This window comes from Ursus americanus, chromosome 23, assembly GCF_024610735.1.
Source record: "Ursus americanus isolate L20-20 chromosome 23, mUrsAme1.1.p, whole genome shotgun sequence".
Lineage (NCBI taxonomy): Eukaryota > Metazoa > Chordata > Mammalia > Carnivora > Ursidae > Ursus > Ursus americanus.
This window is the reverse complement of record NC_142149.1, coordinates 2,407,333-2,426,880: the sequence shown is the minus strand read 5'-3', so window position 1 is coordinate 2,426,880 and position 19,548 is coordinate 2,407,333. Positions and strand designations below refer to the sequence as shown.

General features: G+C 55.9%; 1 protein-coding gene across 6 annotated transcripts in view; it reads left to right on the top strand.

Annotated features, from left to right (window-relative positions):
* Nucleotides 1-169: 169 nt before the first annotated feature.
* Nucleotides 170-19,548, top strand: part of CARD14 (caspase recruitment domain family member 14) — a 34,226-nt gene continuing 14,847 nt past the window's right edge. Inside the window, exons 1-10 of one of the 6 annotated variants that reach the window (XM_087854025.1) lie at nucleotides 170-6,944; nucleotides 9,228-9,454; nucleotides 9,583-9,841; nucleotides 10,624-10,728; nucleotides 11,542-11,768; nucleotides 12,983-13,120; nucleotides 14,287-14,612; nucleotides 17,682-17,849; nucleotides 18,727-18,846; nucleotides 19,364-19,489. In XM_087854025.1, the coding sequence (XP_087710151.1) occupies nucleotides 11,558-11,768; nucleotides 12,983-13,120; nucleotides 14,287-14,612; nucleotides 17,682-17,849; nucleotides 18,727-18,846; nucleotides 19,364-19,489 (1,089 nt within the window). In that variant the 5' untranslated portion in view covers nucleotides 170-6,944; nucleotides 9,228-9,454; nucleotides 9,583-9,841; nucleotides 10,624-10,728; nucleotides 11,542-11,557. The other 5 variants (XM_087854024.1, XM_087854022.1, XM_087854026.1 and 2 more) reach the window with 5 other exon arrangements.

Genomic DNA, 19,548 nt, shown 5'->3' with positions numbered 1-19,548 from the left:
AGCTTCTCTCCAAGCGAAAGGGGAAACGGGGCTGGCTTCAGGGAGAGGGTGGTGCTGCTGCTGCTCTCGCGCGAATTAAGAGCCCGCGGGATCTCACTAGGGGCGGGGCACCGCCCAGCCCCTATAAATACAGCGGAGGCGCCTGGGAACGGGAGTTGAGTGGGTTGCTCGGGTTCCTTTTTCTGTTTCTTTTATCGTCGTGTTGGCGGGCCTGGAGTTCCCCGCCGACGACAGCCGCCAAGCCGGGCGCCCGGTCCGCACCCTTATTCCGCCGAGGTCCCCGGCTCGGGCGGAGGGCGCCCGCTTTCCACGGGAAACGCAGCGCTGGCGCCCGATGGAAAAACGCAAACGGTTTCCTAGTGGAAAGCCTTGCTGACAGCCCTGATGAGGTGGCCGGGTTTTAAGCCCCTAAGGAAGAGAGCCCCTGCGCGGTCGAGTGTGTGAGGGGAGCGCCCCACGCCGGGGGTGCGAGCGGGCCCCGGGCACGGCCCCCGGCTGCGCTGCACCTGCAGCTCCCGGGCCCCCTGTGGGCGGGGGGCGCCGACACGCCTGCTCGGGAAGGGGGCCCGAAGGGTTTGGCTTTTCCCTGTGCACGGGAGCCGGTCCTGCCCTAAATGCCACTAATGCCGGGCTTCACCTCTCGCCCCTGGACCCGCGTCACCTCCTGACCTGGGTTCGTTCTGTGTTCGAGAATCGCGCTTTTAACCTCGTGAGGGTTACACTCGCATTCTCATTGTTTACTTGGCTTGCATGACTGGGCCTGTCTTTAAGCCACGAGCTCTCCAGGGGGTGTTTGATCGCTCTCCTGTTGTGAAGGTTGTTTTAGTTAAAAGTGGATAATCGTTTCATTCACTAAACTAGACATGTAGAGTACAGCGGGTTGCAGAGGGCTGCCTTGCCCTCGCCCTAAGGGCAGGATATGTCCAAACGCCATAAGATAGTTGACCTGATAAACAGGCCTAATAAGACTTTGCTGGTATTCGTCAAATAGTAAATATCTCTAAAGCTGACTTTGTTTTTTAGGCTTTAAAATAAAATGTAGGTTGCTGTGTCTTCTTACTCCAGAAAGGATTATCCGGTGCCCTCTCTGAGGTTGTAAAAACTGTTTTGCAAGCTGTGCTCGAGGGCCCTGTTGTAAAATGCACATGCGTTTCAAAGACAGCGTAAGAAAAGAGTGTAAAATGTCTCATGAGTAGCGTTTATGTTGTATTGAAATGACCATATTTTAGATATACTGAGTTACATAAAATATGGGATTTCAGTTAATTGCACCTGTTTTTAAAATAGGGCTACTAGAATGTCTCAGTTACACTGTATGTGATATATTCCTACAGGACAGCGATGCTCTAGGTCCTTCGCATGTAAAAGAACCTTGCCGAGAGTGGGGGAAAGAGTATATCGAAGATCGCTGACTTTACAAGTTGTGGTATCAATGAGGAGAGAGAAACCCTTGCATCCCTACTAAGTATGAGGTGGCTGATTGCGTCTTCCTGTCTGTTCACCACCCGCTGAGGCTTGCCTTTGGCCTTCACGCTTTTACACCATTTTCCTGGCAATGTCCTTTCACTGTGTTTGAAGCACACATCTTAAAAGCCTCTTCCTTTTATTTGGGGCCAATAACTGTTTGACTTTGTAGGCCAGAGTCCGTGAAACGGACAAGAGCTTTGGGGGTAAGGGCACGGTTGTCCGTGCAGTCTCTCCTGAACAGTGCTGACCGGGAACAATGGGGAACAAGGCTGACTTGGTCTTTGTCCTCGAGGTTGATCTAATCCGATCGGTTGACACCATCCCCCAAAATACGGTGTGTGAAGTGAGGTGCAGGACATGGCAGGGGCTGCCCCCAAACATAACAGGCAGGTCCCCCTTGGTGACCACGGGGCCTCTGGGAGGGTAAAGAGGGTAAATCCACTCTAGGGAGCTTGGAGCTGGAAGTGGGTTCAATAGATCCCAGCAGAGCTGTGTTTTTATTATGTAGGGCTGACGGCCCCTGGCGATGGCAGCCGGAGAGAGTCCCTCTCAGGAGAGGTTTTCCCGCTTCCACAGAGCCTACACAACGCGCACCAAAGGGTCAGTAGATCTGAAACGGGTTTTGCTTTATCACTGATAGGAAGTATAATCTAGTCAGTTGTGTATTGAGAACATGCTTTAGTTGCTTGCTCTATTTGTTAAAATATTTGCCCCACGTAACTATGTTGTGTTGGGCGTAACATCTTCTTACAACGCAGGAATGGATAGCCCCGCTTGGCTGTCAGTAACCAGTCCACTGCTTGAACATCCAGATTAATGTTTCCATTCTTTCAGAAACCTCTATTACAATTCCAGCTAGAAGGAGCAGACTAGAAATGGCCCCACTCTGAGCCCCTAAAAATGGATTTAGAGGGCTTATCACCCTTGGGCCCCTCATCCCAGGACTTCTGGTCACCCAGGGGACCCACCCATTCTGTTTGGGTGCAATAGCTCCTCTGTCTCCTGCACCTCACTTCCCACACCCTTTATATTTTGGGGAGGGAGGTTACCTTACCTGATTAGACTAATCGCAGGGAGGGCAGGGCCCCATACCTGATTTTCCCCATTGCTGTCCCGTACGTAGTAGGTGTGCCGAGATGTGTGGAGCAAGAGGGCAGGAGGAACGCAGGCTGTTCGGGAGACCCCCCGAGCTCAGCCCAGAGCCACGGGGACACAGGGACAGATCTGTGGGCTACAGCACAGGAGCCCCCCTGCTTCTTTTCTCTGTACCTGTGTTGGACTCAGGGTGGAGACAGAGTGGCTGGTCTTGTCCAGGGGCAGAAGGAGGTTTGCATGTAGCGCTACTGGGCTGGGCTCCCATGAATCATCACCACGGGGGATGATGCCCTGAATCCGAGGGGCTGTCCCCAAGATGGACTTCCTGCCACAGGTCCCTGCCCGTCACCAGGTATTAGAGGGTAAACACTGTTGCTTTGTAGGCGTGGACCTCTCTAGCTCCTGCTAGTCGGGGGGACACCTTTCTGAGCTCCTGAGCCCACAGGCTGGGCCTGAGACTACACACTGCCGGCGTCCAGCATTGGGGCGGCAGGAGTACAAACGCATCTCTGACGCAGGCACCGTTCCAGGTGCTGGAAGGGGTGGTGGACAGGACAGACGGCGCTGCCTCGCATAGCTTGTGTTCCGTAGGAGGGCAAGCCCCACAAAACATGCAAACCAATAGGATAATTGCAGGTTTTAGAATTGCGTGATGCAAAACAAACAAACAAAAAACAAAGTGGAAGAGAGTTAGTGGGTCGCTGATTTACCGGGTGACTGGAGGACAGTGCCCTGTAAGTTATTAAAGGAGGTGCCCATGGCAACACCCCAGGGAGGAGTGTTCCAGGAAGAAAGGACCATGAGCGTGAAGACTCACGGACAGGCAGGGGATGGGTGCAATCAACAGGCAGAGAGCCAAGATGGTTTTGGCATCGTGAATGCAGGCAAGTGGGGTGGGAGAAGAGGTGAGCAAGGCCAGATCATAAAAGGTCTTACAGGATGTGAATGGAGTTTAAATGCATTCTGGTGGCCACAGGAGCCGCTACAGGGTGGTCTTTCTTTGGGAAGAGAGGAATGCATTCTGATAAGTGGTTTAGAAAGATGACCTGGCTGAGGCAAGAGGTCAAGAGGCTGGCCTGAGAGGCCACAGAGCCCTGCTGGTGGGCAGGTGGTAGTGGCTGCCAGAGCCAGTGCAGTGGAAATGAGGAGAGGAGAACTCAGGAGAGGTTGGGGTGATGTGCGGGGCAGACAGGGGCTGTCAAAACTCAAGAGGACTAAGAAGGACTCCTGGGTTTCTGGTGTGAGCATCTGAGTGGCCGCAGAGTGAGAGGCAGAGGCCATAGGACGGCAGTGTGGGGCAGCCGGGGGGCAAAAGCAGTAGGCCCCAGGAGTACAGGTGCATGGCAGCATGACTCGCGGTCGCCAGAAGGTGGGAACAGCCCAATGTCCGTGGAGGGATGAGTGGAAAACGCAGTGTGGTCTATCCACACAACAGGTGGAATCGTTCAGCCAGCATGCTGAGTGAAAGAAGCTGGACACAAAAGGTCACATATGTGCGGTTCTAGGACATGTCCGGAAGAGGCAAATCCATGGACAAAAAGTAGGTTAGTGGTGCCGGGAAATGGGGGGAGGAGCTGCTCGATGGGCTTATATAAGGCTTCGTTTTGGGGTGACAAACGTGCTGTAATTAGAGGTGATGTTTGCACAGCACTGTGAATGTGCAAAGTGCCACAGAATGGTTCACTTTAAAAAGGTTAAATTTAGGGGCGCCTGGCTGGCTCAGTCGGTAGAGCGTGCAGCTCTTGATCTCAAGGTTGTGAGTTCGGGCCCCACACTGGGCATGAAGCCTACTCAAAATAATTAATTAATTAATAAAAGAAAGTGGTCACTTTTATGTTGTGTGAATCTCACCGATTTAGCGGGGTTAGATCTGAGATGCCCAGACAGGCATGAGGGGTTGCCAGGCAGGTGGTTGTGTGTATGACTATGAAAACCAACAGAGAACGACCGGTTTTACCTGCTCCTGCGGGAATGGCTACTTCCTGCCCTCCTCAGCCCACTGTCGGTGCTGGCACGGGCCAGAGGTGGGCGTGGGGTCCACGCTGCCGGCCGTGCACCAGAGGCCGGCCTCAGCCACACCCCGCCCGCCCCCAGGACACGCACTCCATCTTCTCCAGCGTGGGGTTGAGAACCTGCCTAGAAATTCTGGAATCCTCCCCAGCATTCGTCAGAAGAGCGAAGAAGCATAGTCCCCATTATGGCATGTCAGCCTCTCTATCTGGAACCCGCCCCCGTCCTCCACCTGCACTCCAGATCTCGGGCGTTCTGTGTTGCCGGTCTGGACCTTTGTGTGCTTAGCACGACATGTCCACCTGCTGTCGCATCCTGATTGCAAGGCAAGCCCAGAAGCCCCCCACTCCAGCTCCCCACAGTTTATGGATAAATTGTCACCCACAGGTGCTCTGTGGCTGGCCTTGGGCGGCTCACAGGGACAACTGATGGCTGCTATGGGATGTGGTCACTAGGTGGTGCTGTCCCCATGCCACCTGCACCCCCCCCTCCCCATACCCGCCAGCCACTCCTTACACTCTTTCAACCAAGCAAAGGTTACCAGAAATACCACTTTCTTGACCTTGGCAGTGTGGAAAAATTGTCAGTCGGGGTCCACCCGCCAATGCCGTGGTGACTAAGAAATGGTTTTTGCCCTGATTCTGAGCTCATGGCCCTTTGGGAACCAGGGGCTTCCTCAACTCTGTTCCTATAGCTCTCAGTATTTCTGTTTCTTACAGAAGAGCCTCCTTCAGTACACGCCACTGGCCTCCTCTTTGACTTTGAACGATGGCATTTCTTTGAGTTTTTTTTATAACAATCTAGAACTTTCCATGTACCAGGCATGGTGAGAAGTACTTTCCCACCGTGATACAGGTACTGCGATTAGCCCCACCAGCGAGGAAAGAAAGCCAAGGCTTAGGAGTTTAAGTACCCTGCCTAAGAGGACAGCTGACGGGCAGCAGGGCCACGACTCTGGGCTGAGAGCCTGCATCTGAGTCTGACCTCCCATCTCTGCTCCTGTCCGATCCTCCCAGGTGGCTACAGCCTTGTCCTTCTCCTCACCAGGAGGAGGTTTGGGTTCTAGTTGCTGTTCTGCCATCAACTAGCTGTGCGACCTTGGGAACTGACCCTTGTCTGTTGGAATGATAATCCTTAAGGTCCTTCCTGCTCAGCCCATGGAGCCATGATCTTCTCTTCTTTCTTGACTAGTCTCTGCCTCAGTGGGAACCAGACACTCAACCAATGTTTACTCATTCACCCCACCCCTGTGATGGAGCATCCCTGTTCTGGGGATGGGGACATAGCAGAGAACAGGAGAGACGAGAATACTTGTCCTCCAGAGGCTACAGGCTCATAGTGGGGAAGCAGGCAGGAAACCAAAAAGTAACTGGAACTCATCATATTCTAAGAAGCAATGAGTCTGACTGACGCAAATGAAGCAGGGTAAAGAGGAGGAGAACCAGGGTGGGGAGTCCATGACTTTAAGTAGAATGGTCCAGAAAGTCCTCTCTGGGAAGATGGCTCTTGAGTGGAGTCCTGAAGGAGGCAAAGGAAAGAACATTCAGGCAGAAGGAACCACAAGTGCAAAGGCCCTGGGGCTGGAGTGTGCCTGGAGCTTTCAAAGACTTTCAAGCAGCCCTTGTGTATGGAGCAGGTAAATGGATATGAGAGCAGCAAGTACGAGATAAGCAGGGCCCTGTGGGTCATGGTGAGGATGCGAGGACTTGTAGACGGGAGGGGGTGACATGCCCTGGCTTGTTCTCAAACAGTATCCCTCTGCAGGCAGAAAAATTGGCGGTGGGGGCCGTGGCAGCAAGCGGCTGGGAGGTCATTGCAGAGGTCAGGGCACAGCAGTGCAAGTGGTGAGAAATGACCAGATTCTGGATATATCTTAACATTAGAATAGCCATGACTTTCATCCCACCCCAAATAATGGTTATCAAATGTTGACTTTGGGTAGATCAATTGGAATTACTTAGATACTCCCCACGATGGATCATGAGAACCGAAGAAGAGCTCCAGATTTATCCTGATCTTCCTAGGATGTTTCTGAGGGGTTTATGCTAAGCTGGGCTGACTGCTCATGAAGGAGAGACGATTCCCTGCACCCCAAGATTCTCCATCGTCCTCTGGATCACCGCCACCTGTGGTTTCCTAGGGTTCTTACAAAAGCAAAACAAACTTTTTGCGCGTGTCCTCCCTGCCGTGAGAACAGATTGGCTCCCGAGGGATACGCAGAGACCCAGTGTAAGGCGCGGGCTCTGTGGGCAGGGCCCGGAAGGATGGACTTGTCGGACCTGCTCGTCTGCTGTACAGCCAAGTCTCAGGTCAGCCATCGCTTCTCCGCGGCGAGGAAGGCCAGGGCATGGAGTCTGTCCCGGCGAGAGCAGGTCAGCATACCAGGGGAAGGGGGGAGGCTGGGATAGGGTCCGAGACTGTCCTCAGGGGAATGAGGGGCTTCAGGGTGCCTGTTTTGTGGACGAGAGGAAGACGCCGTTCGTCCTAGCTGGCTTGGCTCGGTGACTTGAGCGTTCTCTCGCTGCTGAGAGCCACCTGGTAGCAGGGCTGTGATGGATGAAAGAATGCTCTGATTTGTACTCTTATTGCTACATTGTTCCCCCCGATGAAAGAAGGGGAAGGAGGATTTTTCTAAGCCCAGCAGCTCCTACTGGTGGTCAGGACACAGCCAGACATTTACAATGGAGCACTGGTGTGGGCTCTTAGCTGAGGGGGAGCAAGAAAGCAACTCTTTCTTCACTTGGTGACAGTGTGCCTCACCCGTCGTGTTTATAGGTTTATACCGATCTTTCTAAGCTCTCCCTAACTCATCCCATCCCATTCTGGAGTCCTGTGCATGCAGGGGTGCGTGTGGGCAGGTGTGTGCCTGTGCGTGTGCGTGCGTGTGTGTTCATGCATGTATGTGCCTTCTGCTTCCGTCTGTTACAGGCGAGGGAAGACTGAGCCCTGAGCTACGAGGAGGCATGGGAAGGTCCAGCAGGAGGATCCCTGTCTCAGATGCTCCGGGCTCGTATGACGTTGGGTTCTCTCTGGAATTGCTGCAGGGTTAGGGAAGACTTTTTACAGAGTTCAAAATATGCTGATGGATCTCTGGGGTAAATTTTCTTTACTATTAGGACTAACCCATATTTAAATCGGAACTGAGTTGCAAAGAAACTCCTACGTGTTTTATTGGCATTCTCACTGCACGAAGAACGGTCTGGCATGGCCGCTACTCAGATACACCCACCCACACCTGACCCCAGCGTGGCCTCGGGTCCCAGGAACCGGTGCAGTCGGTTGGGGTTTAGAGAGTCCCGGAGAGACCTCTGTCTTCAGCTGCCCATGTGAGGCAGTACGTGGCTTGAGCTGGCCTGATTCTCTGTTGCACTCTGATGGGAGCAGGAGGGAGTCCACGAAAAGTCAGGTGCTCCAGACCTTCCATGGAGCCCTGCGGAGTTCAAGGCCACACTTGAAATGAAGTGGACCCAGGGCTCACCACGCAGCAAGGGGTGCAGCCTGGGGTCCCCGCTTTCTTCTGCCCCCAGGAGGGCCCCGCCCACCTCTGCTAAGCACTCTGTGGTGTGAGCACCAGGGAGTTCTGGGGTGTCCTCTTTCACCTCTGCAGACTTCCCCAGAGTCTCTTTCTCTCGAGGTGAGCAACAGTGGGGAAAGTCCTCGAGACCCTCTCCCCAGTTCTGATAGAACGGGGTGCCACGCCCCTCTGTACCAACCCATCCGTCTCAGCGCTCATCTGCTATTTTTCAAAGCTTTTGGCAGGAAGTGTTTACTTTTCCACCTTTCCTCATTTCGTGGCTGGTTTTTATTTAATCTTTTTTATAATCCTGGCTGACGTCGCGAGGAGCTGGGGCAGAGAGGTTCTGTGAGTCTGCCTCATTCAGTACCTTTACATCCGGGCTGATTTTATGTGTTGAATTTGACCCGGAGTCTGAGCTGGACACGGTGGGGGGCAGCTGCCTGCATGCAGTGTCATTTGTTCATCGAAGACACCGCCACACACGTGGAGAGGTGCTGCTGGGGGCGCGGGGCAGCGGAGGGGAACGCGGATGCTGGAGCGAGCAGGCAGAGGGGATGGAAAGGAGGAGGCCAGCAGGGAACGTCCGGGGCAGAGGACGGAGCTTGGCTGGGGCCCCTAGACGGTCAGGGCACCTGCAGGCCCCGCCTGGACTAAGAGAAAGCAGGAGGAGCAGGGGGCTGCTGTCCTATATGCCGCGGGTAGGCGGCACTGGCCTCAGGGAGGCAGGGGCAGGCCAGCTGCCCGGGAGACCTCCTCAGCACCCACCCTCCTCTGATCCTGGCCGGGAGCGGGGCCGGAGGGAAGCGGGGTGTAGTAATCGGCAGCTCTGGGAGCTTTTCATTTAAAAAAATCTTTATTAAAATATAATTCACGTGCCGCACTATTCACCCATTTAAAGAGTGCAGTTTATGGCTTTTAGTATATTCGTACATATGAGCAACCATCGCCACAGTCCCAGAGGGGCCCACAACGTGGTGGGTATCTGTGCCACAGTTCACGACCCGGTTTCCTTCTAGGAACCTGCTTCTAAGCCCTGAGGAAGTGTCTATAGTTACTGAACAAACCACAGAGGTCAAAGATCTGTCAAGTTATTTCCTGGATCAGAACTTGCCTTATTTTTTTTTCCTCCTTGCATTAGTCTTTGGGGCCTGAACTTTGAGTTTTGGATCAAGTCACGGGGCTTGAGAGAGCAGGCAGCCCGTCCTGGCGCTGGTTTGGCGGGCTATCCCCGCCCGGCCCCGTCCTGCCCCGCAGCCTACAGAGAAAGGCACGGGCGGCAGCGAAGCCACAGCTGGCCACGGAGGGGACACCACATCACAGCTCACCGCGAGGAGCTGCTGGGGAAACGAGCCTGGGCGTGTCTCGGTGAGCACTTGCGGTACCCCGGGCTCCTCGTACGGATTGTGGGGGGCCGTCCATGGAGACGAGGTCCTCCAACCACTGTTTCCTATTTTTCTTCGTTCACATGGGGTTGGTTTGCTCTGCCTTTCCAGCGTTTTTAGTGGACACACCTCTTCAAGAGGCATTTGACTCCAGCTGTCCAGCTTGTTATTCCAAATGAAAAGAACCAAATCACAGGAATTCAGGGGTCTGAGAGAAGCGTTCCCCTCTGTGCCCAAGGACATCACCACCACGCTGAGTGGGATGGAGGAAAAGTAGAGACGGAGTAACGCTGGCCCGCAGAGGCATCAAGAAGTCAACTGTGGTTTGTTCATACCATTGAATCCAGCACCGGTTAAAAAAGGAAGGAGTGTATGTAGGCTGTTTGTACCCATCGCTAAAGCTCGGGACACGAGGAGCGTAGCCATGCCCAGCCCGATACTGTTTACAGAAAGTCAACAGGAAAGATACTACTTATGTTCAGTCCCTCTTCCCACAAAGAATCCTGTAGAAGTGGGTGTGTGTTTGTAGACACATCCACACGTAGACGTGGCCTGGCAGCCACCTCCGGGCCGGGGGAGGCCAGGCTGCAGCCAACAGGACTGAGCCGACTCTACTGACACCCCAGGACTCTTCTAATGGATCTGCATGACGGGGGCACAGATACATTGTCTGCTTGTGGGACTTTCTAAACAGGCTTGAACTGGGAGCGTCTGGGTGGCTCGGTCGGTTAAGCCTCTGGATTTCAGCTCAGGTCACCATCTCAGGATCCAGAGATCGAGCCCTGAGTCAGTCTCCGTGCTGGGCCCTCTTTCGCTCTCTAAACAACAACAACAACAACAAAATATGCTTGAACCAGCTCAGGATTTAAAAGCATCCTAGAACTATTTTGATGGATTAATGTTCTAAGGCCCTCGTCCCAGGGCCAGGAGGGAAGAGAGACAGTTGGGCGGGAGCACAGCAGGGGAGGTGGCTCATCACAAAGCGGGGGGCGCCCAGGGCGTGTTCCGTGGGCGGGAGGCCGATTGGTGCCCTCCAAGGTCCTCTCAACAGAAGGTCTTGGGTTTTAGGCTAGCCAGCATCAACACCCCCTGCCCCAGGGCTGCCGTGCAGGTACTCTGAGGGCGAGCTGCTTCATGTCTCTTCCTGGACAGACCGAGGGCTTGTGACCCCAGGGAGAGAGTCCGCCCAGGCCCGCTGCAGCAGAGCCCCTTTGGAGACCTGCCCGTCTTTAATCTGCACCCCCTGCCAGCCAACAGGTGATGGCCTTTATTACGTACTCGGAGTCCTTGGTTTTCGTTTTAAATTGTTTTGTAGTTCACTTTTGTGAAGTGTCATTCCCTAGCACATGTCCTGAGTGCCTCAGACAAGTGTCCTGGTGCCACGCCAAATAGAAGCAGTGTGCTCTCTTGCAAACTCCCCTCCCCCTAGCCCTGCTTCCCACCTGTTCCCCCACCCCTCTCCTCGGGCTGTGGGCGCCTCCTCTGGCTGCTGGGGTGCTGGATGGGCCGTCCAAACCCTCGCATTCATTCCAGGCGGTGTCCATCCGCCGTCTGCTGTCGCCGTCCCCAAGGAGCCTTGTTAGACATTCCCTCCCGCGCTGTGCTCCCGTGAGACGTTACTATCACAGTTGTACTGAATGTCTGCTTAGACACAGATGTGCTTTGTACATAGAAGGGGAAGAATTTTTGCTCAAGAACCAATTTTGGACCCTGTGGGGGCTCTATCACCCCGTTGAGAATGCCCGTTCTTGATCAAGCTTGTAAATCAGCCCCCGGGGCCGAGGGCAGTGTCCTGCGCTCTATAGGCAAATTCAGTGTCCTGACACCAAGGGAATCCAGTTCTGGCTCCTCTCCAGATAGAGGAATTGATTTGAAATCAACAATAAGGATGGATAATGACCACCCCCACCCAGGTCAGGGGCCACCAGGGCCAGGGCAAGGGTCACCATCTTCTCTGATGGGTCATTTCCCTCCCTGCCCATGACCTGGGGCAAGGGGGTTTGACTGCAAAGGCCTCCACGGGCCTGGAGGCCATGTCCCTGGTTCCAGCCGTCCACTCTGTCCTTCCAGCGTCCCCGGCCCGGCCATGGCGGCGCTGTGCCGCACGGAGTCCACGCTGACGGCCCTGGATGAGGAGACGCTGTGGGAGCTGCTGGACAGCCACCGCCACAGGGTCGTGCGCAGCATCTGCCCCAGCCGCCTCACCCCCTACCTGCGCCAGGCGAAGGTGCTGGACCAGCTGGACGAGGAGGAGGTGCTGCACGGCTCCAGGTTCACCAACACCGTCATGAGAGTCGGTGAGGACCCCCGGGCCCTCAACACCGGCCTCGGGCCGGGCCGCTCGGCTCCAGCGGGCCCTCCCGGCCACGCCAGCCCCACCCGGGCTGTGCAGCGAAGCCCGGGGCCGGCCGGGTAGTGCAGGACCTTAGGGACCCGCGTTCCAGGCAGGGGGACAGCTAGTGCCTTCCCGGAGCTGCCGTACAGATGACCACAAACTGGGTGGCTTAGACCAGCAGGGACGTATTCGCTCGTAGTCTGGGATCCGGGCGTGGGCAGCACTGTATTCCCTGGAAGGCTCTAGGGGCACATCCTTCCTGTGTCTTCCTGGTGGCCCCAGGCAGCCCTCAGCTTGTGGCCACGTACGTCCAGTGCCTGCCTCTGTCCTCACGTGGTCTTCTCTGCATCCCCTCTTCTGTCTCTTACGAGTGCACTTGTCACTGGATTCACTGGATTCAGGGCCCCCCTGGATAATCCAGGATGAGCTCATCTGCAAAGACCCTTTTTCCAGATAAGCTGCCGTCGACAGGTTGCAGGTGGAGGTACCTTTGGCGGGGGGCACAATTCCACCCACTCCAGATGTCTTCAGAGACGATTTTGGCAGTCTAACTAGCTCTGCTTATTCACTGAAAACCAGGCAAGCTGATAGCTACACCCTGTCCGATTGTTAGGGGACTGGATGAGACAGTATAAGATACCCATCTCCAAGCCGGGGCCATAGGAAGCAGGCAGTAAGTGGTCACTATTAACGTGATTCTGTTTCTGCCTGTTCCTTGTGAACCTCAGATGCAGGAGAAAGGGATCCAAGCCACTAAGTCAGGCTGAGAGCCGCGAGATCGGGCTGGCGGGCTCGCTGGGACCCGGGCCCTGGGGCGCGGCCCTTTGCTTCTGTGGTCCCACAGCCTTGCACACAGTGTCTGCACATGTCCACCAACACACCGGGGAGGTCTTGAGAGCAAAGGTCATCTTCCTTTGTTTTGTACGGCCAACTCTTAGCACTTGGGTTGTGGTAGAAGCTCGGGGAACATTAGCCTGGCCCTTCTGGAGACTGGCTGCAGACCCGTCAGTTACAGGCCCCCCCAGAGCAGTGAGGGCACCTGCCGCCGGGGATCCTGGAAAACTGCTTTCGCCTCCCGATTCCTGGATGGGCGAGGATTTCCTCCACCTCCCCACTGTGCCTCCCAGGGGAAGCCCACCCAGAGCCTTGTGGGCTGACACCGTTTTCTCGCCCAAGGGCACTTGCTGGATTTGCTGAAGACGCGAGGGAAGAACGGAGCCATTGCCTTCCTGGAGAGCCTGAAGTTCCACAACCCCGACATCTACACTCTGGTCACCGGGCTGCAGCCCAGCGTGGACTTCGGCAACTTCAGTGGTGAGCGCTGGGTCCTGGGGGTGGGGGGTGCTCTGCACGGGCGTCTTTGGAGCCTCTCGGTCCTCGTGCCTGCGTGCTCTTCCAGATGCTTCTCCTGATACCCCTCCCCCCGGCAGAGGTTCCTGTCCCTGAGCCCCAGCATTCAGGGGGTGAGGAGACCCCCACTAACCATGGTGAGGGTGGTAGGAGAAGGCAGCTGTGGCCTCTAGTTGTAAAAGAAGATCTTGGGGCGCCTGGGTGGCTCTGTCGGGGAAGCTTCTGCCTTCGGCTCAGGTCATGATCCTGGTGCACTGGGATTGAGTCCTGCGTTGGGCTCCTTGCTCAGCAGGGAGCCTGCTTCTCCCTCTCCTCCCTGCTCTCTCTCTCAAATAAAATAAGCAAAATTAAAAAAAAAGAAAGAAAGGAAAGAAAAGACCTGTCCCTAATTATGTAGTACCAACGGGAGACTCCTTTTGGGGCGGAGACTGCACTGGAGCGGTTTTGGGAGAGGGGAAGTATGTCCTTGCCCTCGAAACGCTCCTGAGACGGCCAAAGTCCTGGCAGTGTGTGCTTACGGGGGAGTGGGGGGCCGGGGCCTGGGGCGGCTTCTGCTGGGAGAGGCCCCTGCTGGAGGGGAGGAGAGGAGCGGGCAGCCTTCTGCACCTTTGCTCAGCCAGAGACGGAAAGATGTAGCCAACCTGATGGGAGATAAGGCCATTTCTGTTAATTGAGTGATTTTAGGCTTCCCTGGAGGAGCTGTTGAAAGATTTTGGAATACAAAGGGCAGGACCAACCTCACTCAGACCCTGCTGAGAAAACTTTTCTGCCAGTTTGATGTGGTAGCCATGGTTACGTTAGTTAGAGTTCTATTATATGGATTCATATCCCTTGTTACGTTTGTCTTAGGATGAACGGAGATGAGCTAGCGTGCTGCACACATGAGCTAACCGGGGGGCTGAGTCTGCACGCCAGGGTCCCACGGGGAGATTGCGAGGGGGTAACGCTGGTTCCCAGGTCACCTGTCACGCTGTTTGTATAACCAAATCCTGAGTCTGGTTGAGCTGGGAAGTTTTTAAGGAGACCCACAGATTCACGTGGGGGCTCCTGCTTGAGAGTCTGGGCGGAGGAAGCAAGGCCCCCGGGGGAGCAGGGGGAGGGCGAGGTGGCCCACCGCCCCTCCTCCGCAGGCCTCATGGAGACGTCCAAGCTGACCGAGTGCCTGGCCGGGGCCATCGGCAGCCTGCAGGAGGAGCTGAGCCAGGAGAAGGGGCAGAAGGAAGCTCTGCTGCGGCGCTGCCAGCAGCTGCAGGAGCTCCTGCGCCAGGCCGAGGCCCGCGCGCAGAGCCTGGGCCAGATGGAGGCCGACCACGACCGCATGAAGCGCGAGGTCAGCGTCCACTTCCACGAGGTGCTGAAACTCAAGGACGAGATGCTCGGTCTGTCCCTCCGCTACGGCAACGCGCTGCGGGAGAAGGAGCTGGCCACCACGCGCTGCCGCAGCCTGCAGGAGGAGGTATGCGGGCTGCGGCCCTCACCCTGCCGCTCCCCACCCCTGCCGGGGCCCCTGCGGCGCTGGAATCCCCTGGGGACTGGCTGGCCCGCGCTCGGTGGGGAGGCCGCCCCGGCCCTGTCCCGTGGACACGCCTGGGATCCACCCTGCCCCCGAAAGTCGGTAACCTGGGGCCCGTGGGCCTCTGCCCGGCCCTCCTGTGTCTCTCTCAGCTGGGCCTGGGTCTGTGCAGGAGACCAGAGTGCCTTCGGTGAGGCCCTCAGACCCCCACAGCTTCACTCATTTTTCCGCCGGGGCCGTTACCTTCTGATTGTTTTGTGGGAGCTCCTTAAACATTGAGGACGTTCATTCCTTGTCATCTTGGCATTTGTTGGTCGCCTCTAACTGTGGCTTGGTGTGTTTGTTTTTAGTTTTTACATCCTAACCATATTTAGAAATCACTTCAAATTTATAAAATAGTACAAATAAAAATACTGTCGACCCTTGAACTGCACGAATCCACTTAGACCGAGATTTTTTTCCATAAATGCAGCACTGTAAATGTAATCTCTCTTCCCTGTGATTTTCTTAATGACTTCGTTTGCTCCAGCTCGCTTTACTGCATATTAATTATTGTAGTGTATGATACGTGTAACACATGGAGTGGGCTAATTGGCTGTTCGTGGGATCAGTGAGGCTTCCGGCCGACAGAGGGCCGTTAGTAGTTAAGTTTCTGGGCGAGGGGGTTCAAAAGTTATACGTGGATTTTCTTTCCTTTCCTTTTCTTCTTTTTTGAGAGGCAGAGAGAGAATGGGGAAGGGCAGAGGGAGAGAGAGAATCTCAAGCAGGCTCCATACAGGGCTTGAAGCCTGATGTGGGGCTCGATCTCACGAGCCTGAGATCATGACCTGAGCCGAAAGCAAGAGTCGGAAGCTTAACCGACTGAGCCCCCCAGGCACCCCACAGCATGGATATTTTTTAAGAATACAGGGCCCCCCTCTTTTCTGTAATAGACCACTCTGCATTTTGGGTTTGTCTGACATCTTCTCATGAGGAGATGGGGGATTATGTATTTTTGTCAGGACCCTGTACAGAGAGGGACATGGGGCCTGGCTCCAGTGGCCCCACCATGGCGCCAAGCCCAGCGCCCCTCCCGGGTGATATTCTCATCGTCCACCTGGTCCAGGTGCTGCCTGCTTCCTCGGCCTTCATCACTGTTCCTCTTTCCTCCAGCTTCTGAGAAGCTGCCTGGGGGTGGGAAGCTCTGAAACCAGCAAACACCCTGAGACTCGCGGACTTTTCCCCCTAGACAGCCTCACTGGGGCTTCTTGCCTGGACTCAACCACACTCTGGTGGCTGCTAGAGGGGGAGCCCCATCTCCAGTGACCCCTCGGGTCCCCTTGTTGGCCCTCAACATCCTGACCATGAGGAGGGGCCCTTAATCCCCCAGCTCAGGCATCTGTTGTTGGTACAGGCACGTGGATTCCCATTTCCAGCGGTCTGTAACATATTACTGTCCTGAAGGAGTTTGCTCAAAATGTCCCAGATTTGGCCAGTGGGAGCCCCCTGAATCTCCTCCGTGTTCTGTGGTGTGGCCCCTCATTTTCTGAGCACAGACCCCCTTCCTGGCATCACAAGAGTTCCCAGGATCATCTCGTCCCCACCCTGCCCCAGCTCTGGGCTCATTTCCCTGAAGGGCCCTGGAATCCTGCAGAGCTGCTCCTGGGATGTCTTTGCTCCTCCCTTTCAGCCAACAGAACTAGGAAACGTGCACGTAAGTATGCACGTACAGATAAGCATACGCACTTAGCGTGCGAGAATGCATGTCCACAGACATACTTGTGTCTTCAAAACCGTGAGGTCACACCCACACCTCTAATTCCCGTCAATCCCCAGGGCGTGTCCTTGCCTCCCCCATTCCATGCTCGGGTGCCCCTTCTTCCGTGGTGAGAATCCTCCCACCCAAGGTAGCACTTGCTCAATCCTAGAGGGCACGGAAAGTACTTTCAGAACAGCTGTGCCCACACCAGCCCAGTAAACAAGGTGCTGAGAAGAGCTGAGGATCTGCTGTGGCCGCCCGGCTTTCCCCCCCTCTCCCTCCCATCGTTGTGGCTACAGTGTTTGAAATATAATTAGGTCATTTGCTTAGGTTTATTTTCAATTTTAGCCCCCCCCCCATTCAGGTCTTAATGATTTAATTTTAGTTTTGGAATATATGATGTATAAAACGTCTAACCCAGGTGGCCCATAGTGGGAGCTGTATAATTGCTTATGGAAAATTTGCTAAGTAGATGTTGGGAGGGAAAAAGTCCAAGTGGAAAGGTTCTTCCTTCTCCTCTTGACCCCAGAGTGAGTGCTGACTCCACCCTGACATCCAGACTTCCTGGGTTTGCCTCTCGGGGAAAGTCCCCTCCCCCCAGGGGCATCACACCCACCTGGGGTGCGGAGAGGCCAGGTTCTCGGTTCCAGGTCTGAGTTGCTCTTGGGGCGCTGTCCTGCAGGGTGGAGGCCAGCAGGACCTGGCCAGGTAGCTTCCAGAGGAATGCAGCCCTGGACATGCAGCCCGCTGGGCAGGGGTGCACATATTTGCATGAAGATGCAAGAGCGTCTGCATAGACCAGGCATCTCTGCTCCATCTCACTTGATTTCCTTTCTTCTCACTGATTTTCATGAGTCCCGATTCCCTTTATGCAATATATTTAGCAGATTATGGGAAGGGAGGGAAGCCAGGGAACGTGCTGGAGGACACTCGCTTACTGGCCACTCACCACCCACCAGCTGGTGGGGCTCCAAGTTTCCAGAGAGGGTCCGAGAGCTGATTGCCTGGGCTCCTTCCTCTGTTTCTGGGCCCCGCCCCAGTGATTTAATGGCTCATCTCATCTAAAAAATAAAGCTAGAAATGCCTTTCTCCTCCACAGGAATTGGACCTAGTCACTAGGTAAAACTCATCAATGGATTTTGAAATCTTGGGGGAGGGGCCCCTTGAAGGATGGAGAGCTCGCTCCTGGAGGAGAAAGGTTGAGGGACGCGCGGCCCCGGGCTGGCGGAGAACCAGCATTTACGCTGCCCTCCTTCCCGGCCTCCTCCCGGCAGCTCTACCTGACGAAGCAGGAGCTGCAGCGCGAGAAGATGTCCTCCTCCCACGAGCGGGAACTGCGAGAGCGGTCCCTGCAGATGGCCGGCGGCCTGGAGCCCGGGGACAAGGAGCTGGGCCGCCTGAAGGAGGAGAATGAGAAACTCCGGTCGCTGACGTTCAGCCTGGTGGGTCCCGCTCCCTTCCCTGGCGGCTGCCCGGGGTCCCCGCAGGCTGGGGGGTCCTCACAGGTGGTCCGTGGAGGGGTGGCTGAGGACTGGGAGGCCATCCAGGGACACCCTGCGTTTCCCTTCCTGCTCCCGGCCGGCCCCGACGTGGGCAGGATGAACAGCTCCCGGACCTGCCGGGCCCTGCCCCCGTCAGCTCGGCAGGGGCGGCTGTGCTGGTTTACAGGGGATCAGGCTGATGATACTGGGATTCGAGGTTGTGGGGGGGCCCTTCTGTCCGCAGAAGAGTCTGCTGTCCCGCCCACGCGCGCTCTGGAAGGCCGCGGAGGAACTGGGCGACGCCAACTTCTGGAATTATGCAGACTTCTGCCTCTCCTCCTCGATTCCTTTCAATCAATAAAATGTCTATTTATAGAGCTGTTCCTTCCAAAGAACAGACATTCCCCGGGCGCAGGGCAGGAGCCGGTCACGCGGCCTGGATGGTGCCGCCGTTCCGAAGCCCCTTCCTGAGAAGTGGGCGAGAGAGGGAATGGCCTGTCCGTTGGTGTGTCCTCCGTCGGAGGCTGTGCTGGTGGATTTGTGGACAGAGCGGCCTGACCCTGCCCACAGGGCAGATGGCCACCCCGAGAGACTTTCAGTGTCCTTTACTGTCCGTCCTCGACCCTAGAGAAATAGGAGAATGGAAATGCGCGTTTCCCATTTTGATTGTTGACCCTGCCTTTTCTCCCGCCTAGCGTGCGGGGTAAGGCTGAATGCACCCACACGCCCGGCCCCAAAATTTCCTGCTGCCTATTCTCGGGGCAGATCGACGGGGCGCTACCCAGGGGCAGGTCTTTCAGGAGGTCGGGGTTCCTGGGCTGACCTCTCTTTGCCCCAGGTGGAGAAGGACATCCTGGAGCAGAACCTGGACGAGGCCCTGGAGAGCAAGCAGGAGCTGGTGGACCGCATCCACTCTCTGAGGGAGCGGGCTGTGGCCGCCGAGAGGCAGCGCAAGCAGGTGACCCTGGCGGGCCGCGTCAGCGCGTGGCTGCACGGTGGGGAAGACGGGCTCTTGCAAACACTCATCCCTCATGGAAGCTTTATGGAGCACGGACTCACGGCCCACGGCTAGGGGTCCCATCTGGTCTGTGGGTGGTCAGAAACAAAACTCAGGGTGCTTTCCAGAGGGGGGGTGGAGTTTATTTAGTTGCTACGACAGGCAAGTGAGGATCGGGAGGAAGGGGACGGTGGGAGAGAATGAGGCAGAGTGGAGGGAGATTGTTTACGTCTTTTGGGGCATGGAATGAACAAAACGTAGTTTTACCTGCAACACCCACGTGAGTTCTGGTAACTGAATGCAGATAGCATCAGCGTAGCATCTCCGTAGACGCACCTTGAAATCGAGCATTTAAGAAGAGAGCAGGAAGTCACCTCCGGAACCGGGTCCCTCTGTCCCCGAGGCACCCCCGCCCGCCCCGTCCTCCCTCCGACCCCCAGCACCGCTGGCCTCATGGGCTATGTTTGCCCCCGGCCAGTACTGGGAGGAGAAGGAGCAGACCCTGCTCCAGTTCCAGAGGACGAAGGTGGACTGCGACATCTACAAGGAGAAGGTGAACGCCCTGCAGAGCCAGCTGCTCCAGCTACAGAAGGAGCGGGACCAGGTACCTGGGCGGAAGGGCCCCGGGGCACGGGCTGAGCTCTCGCTGGTCCCAGGCTCCTC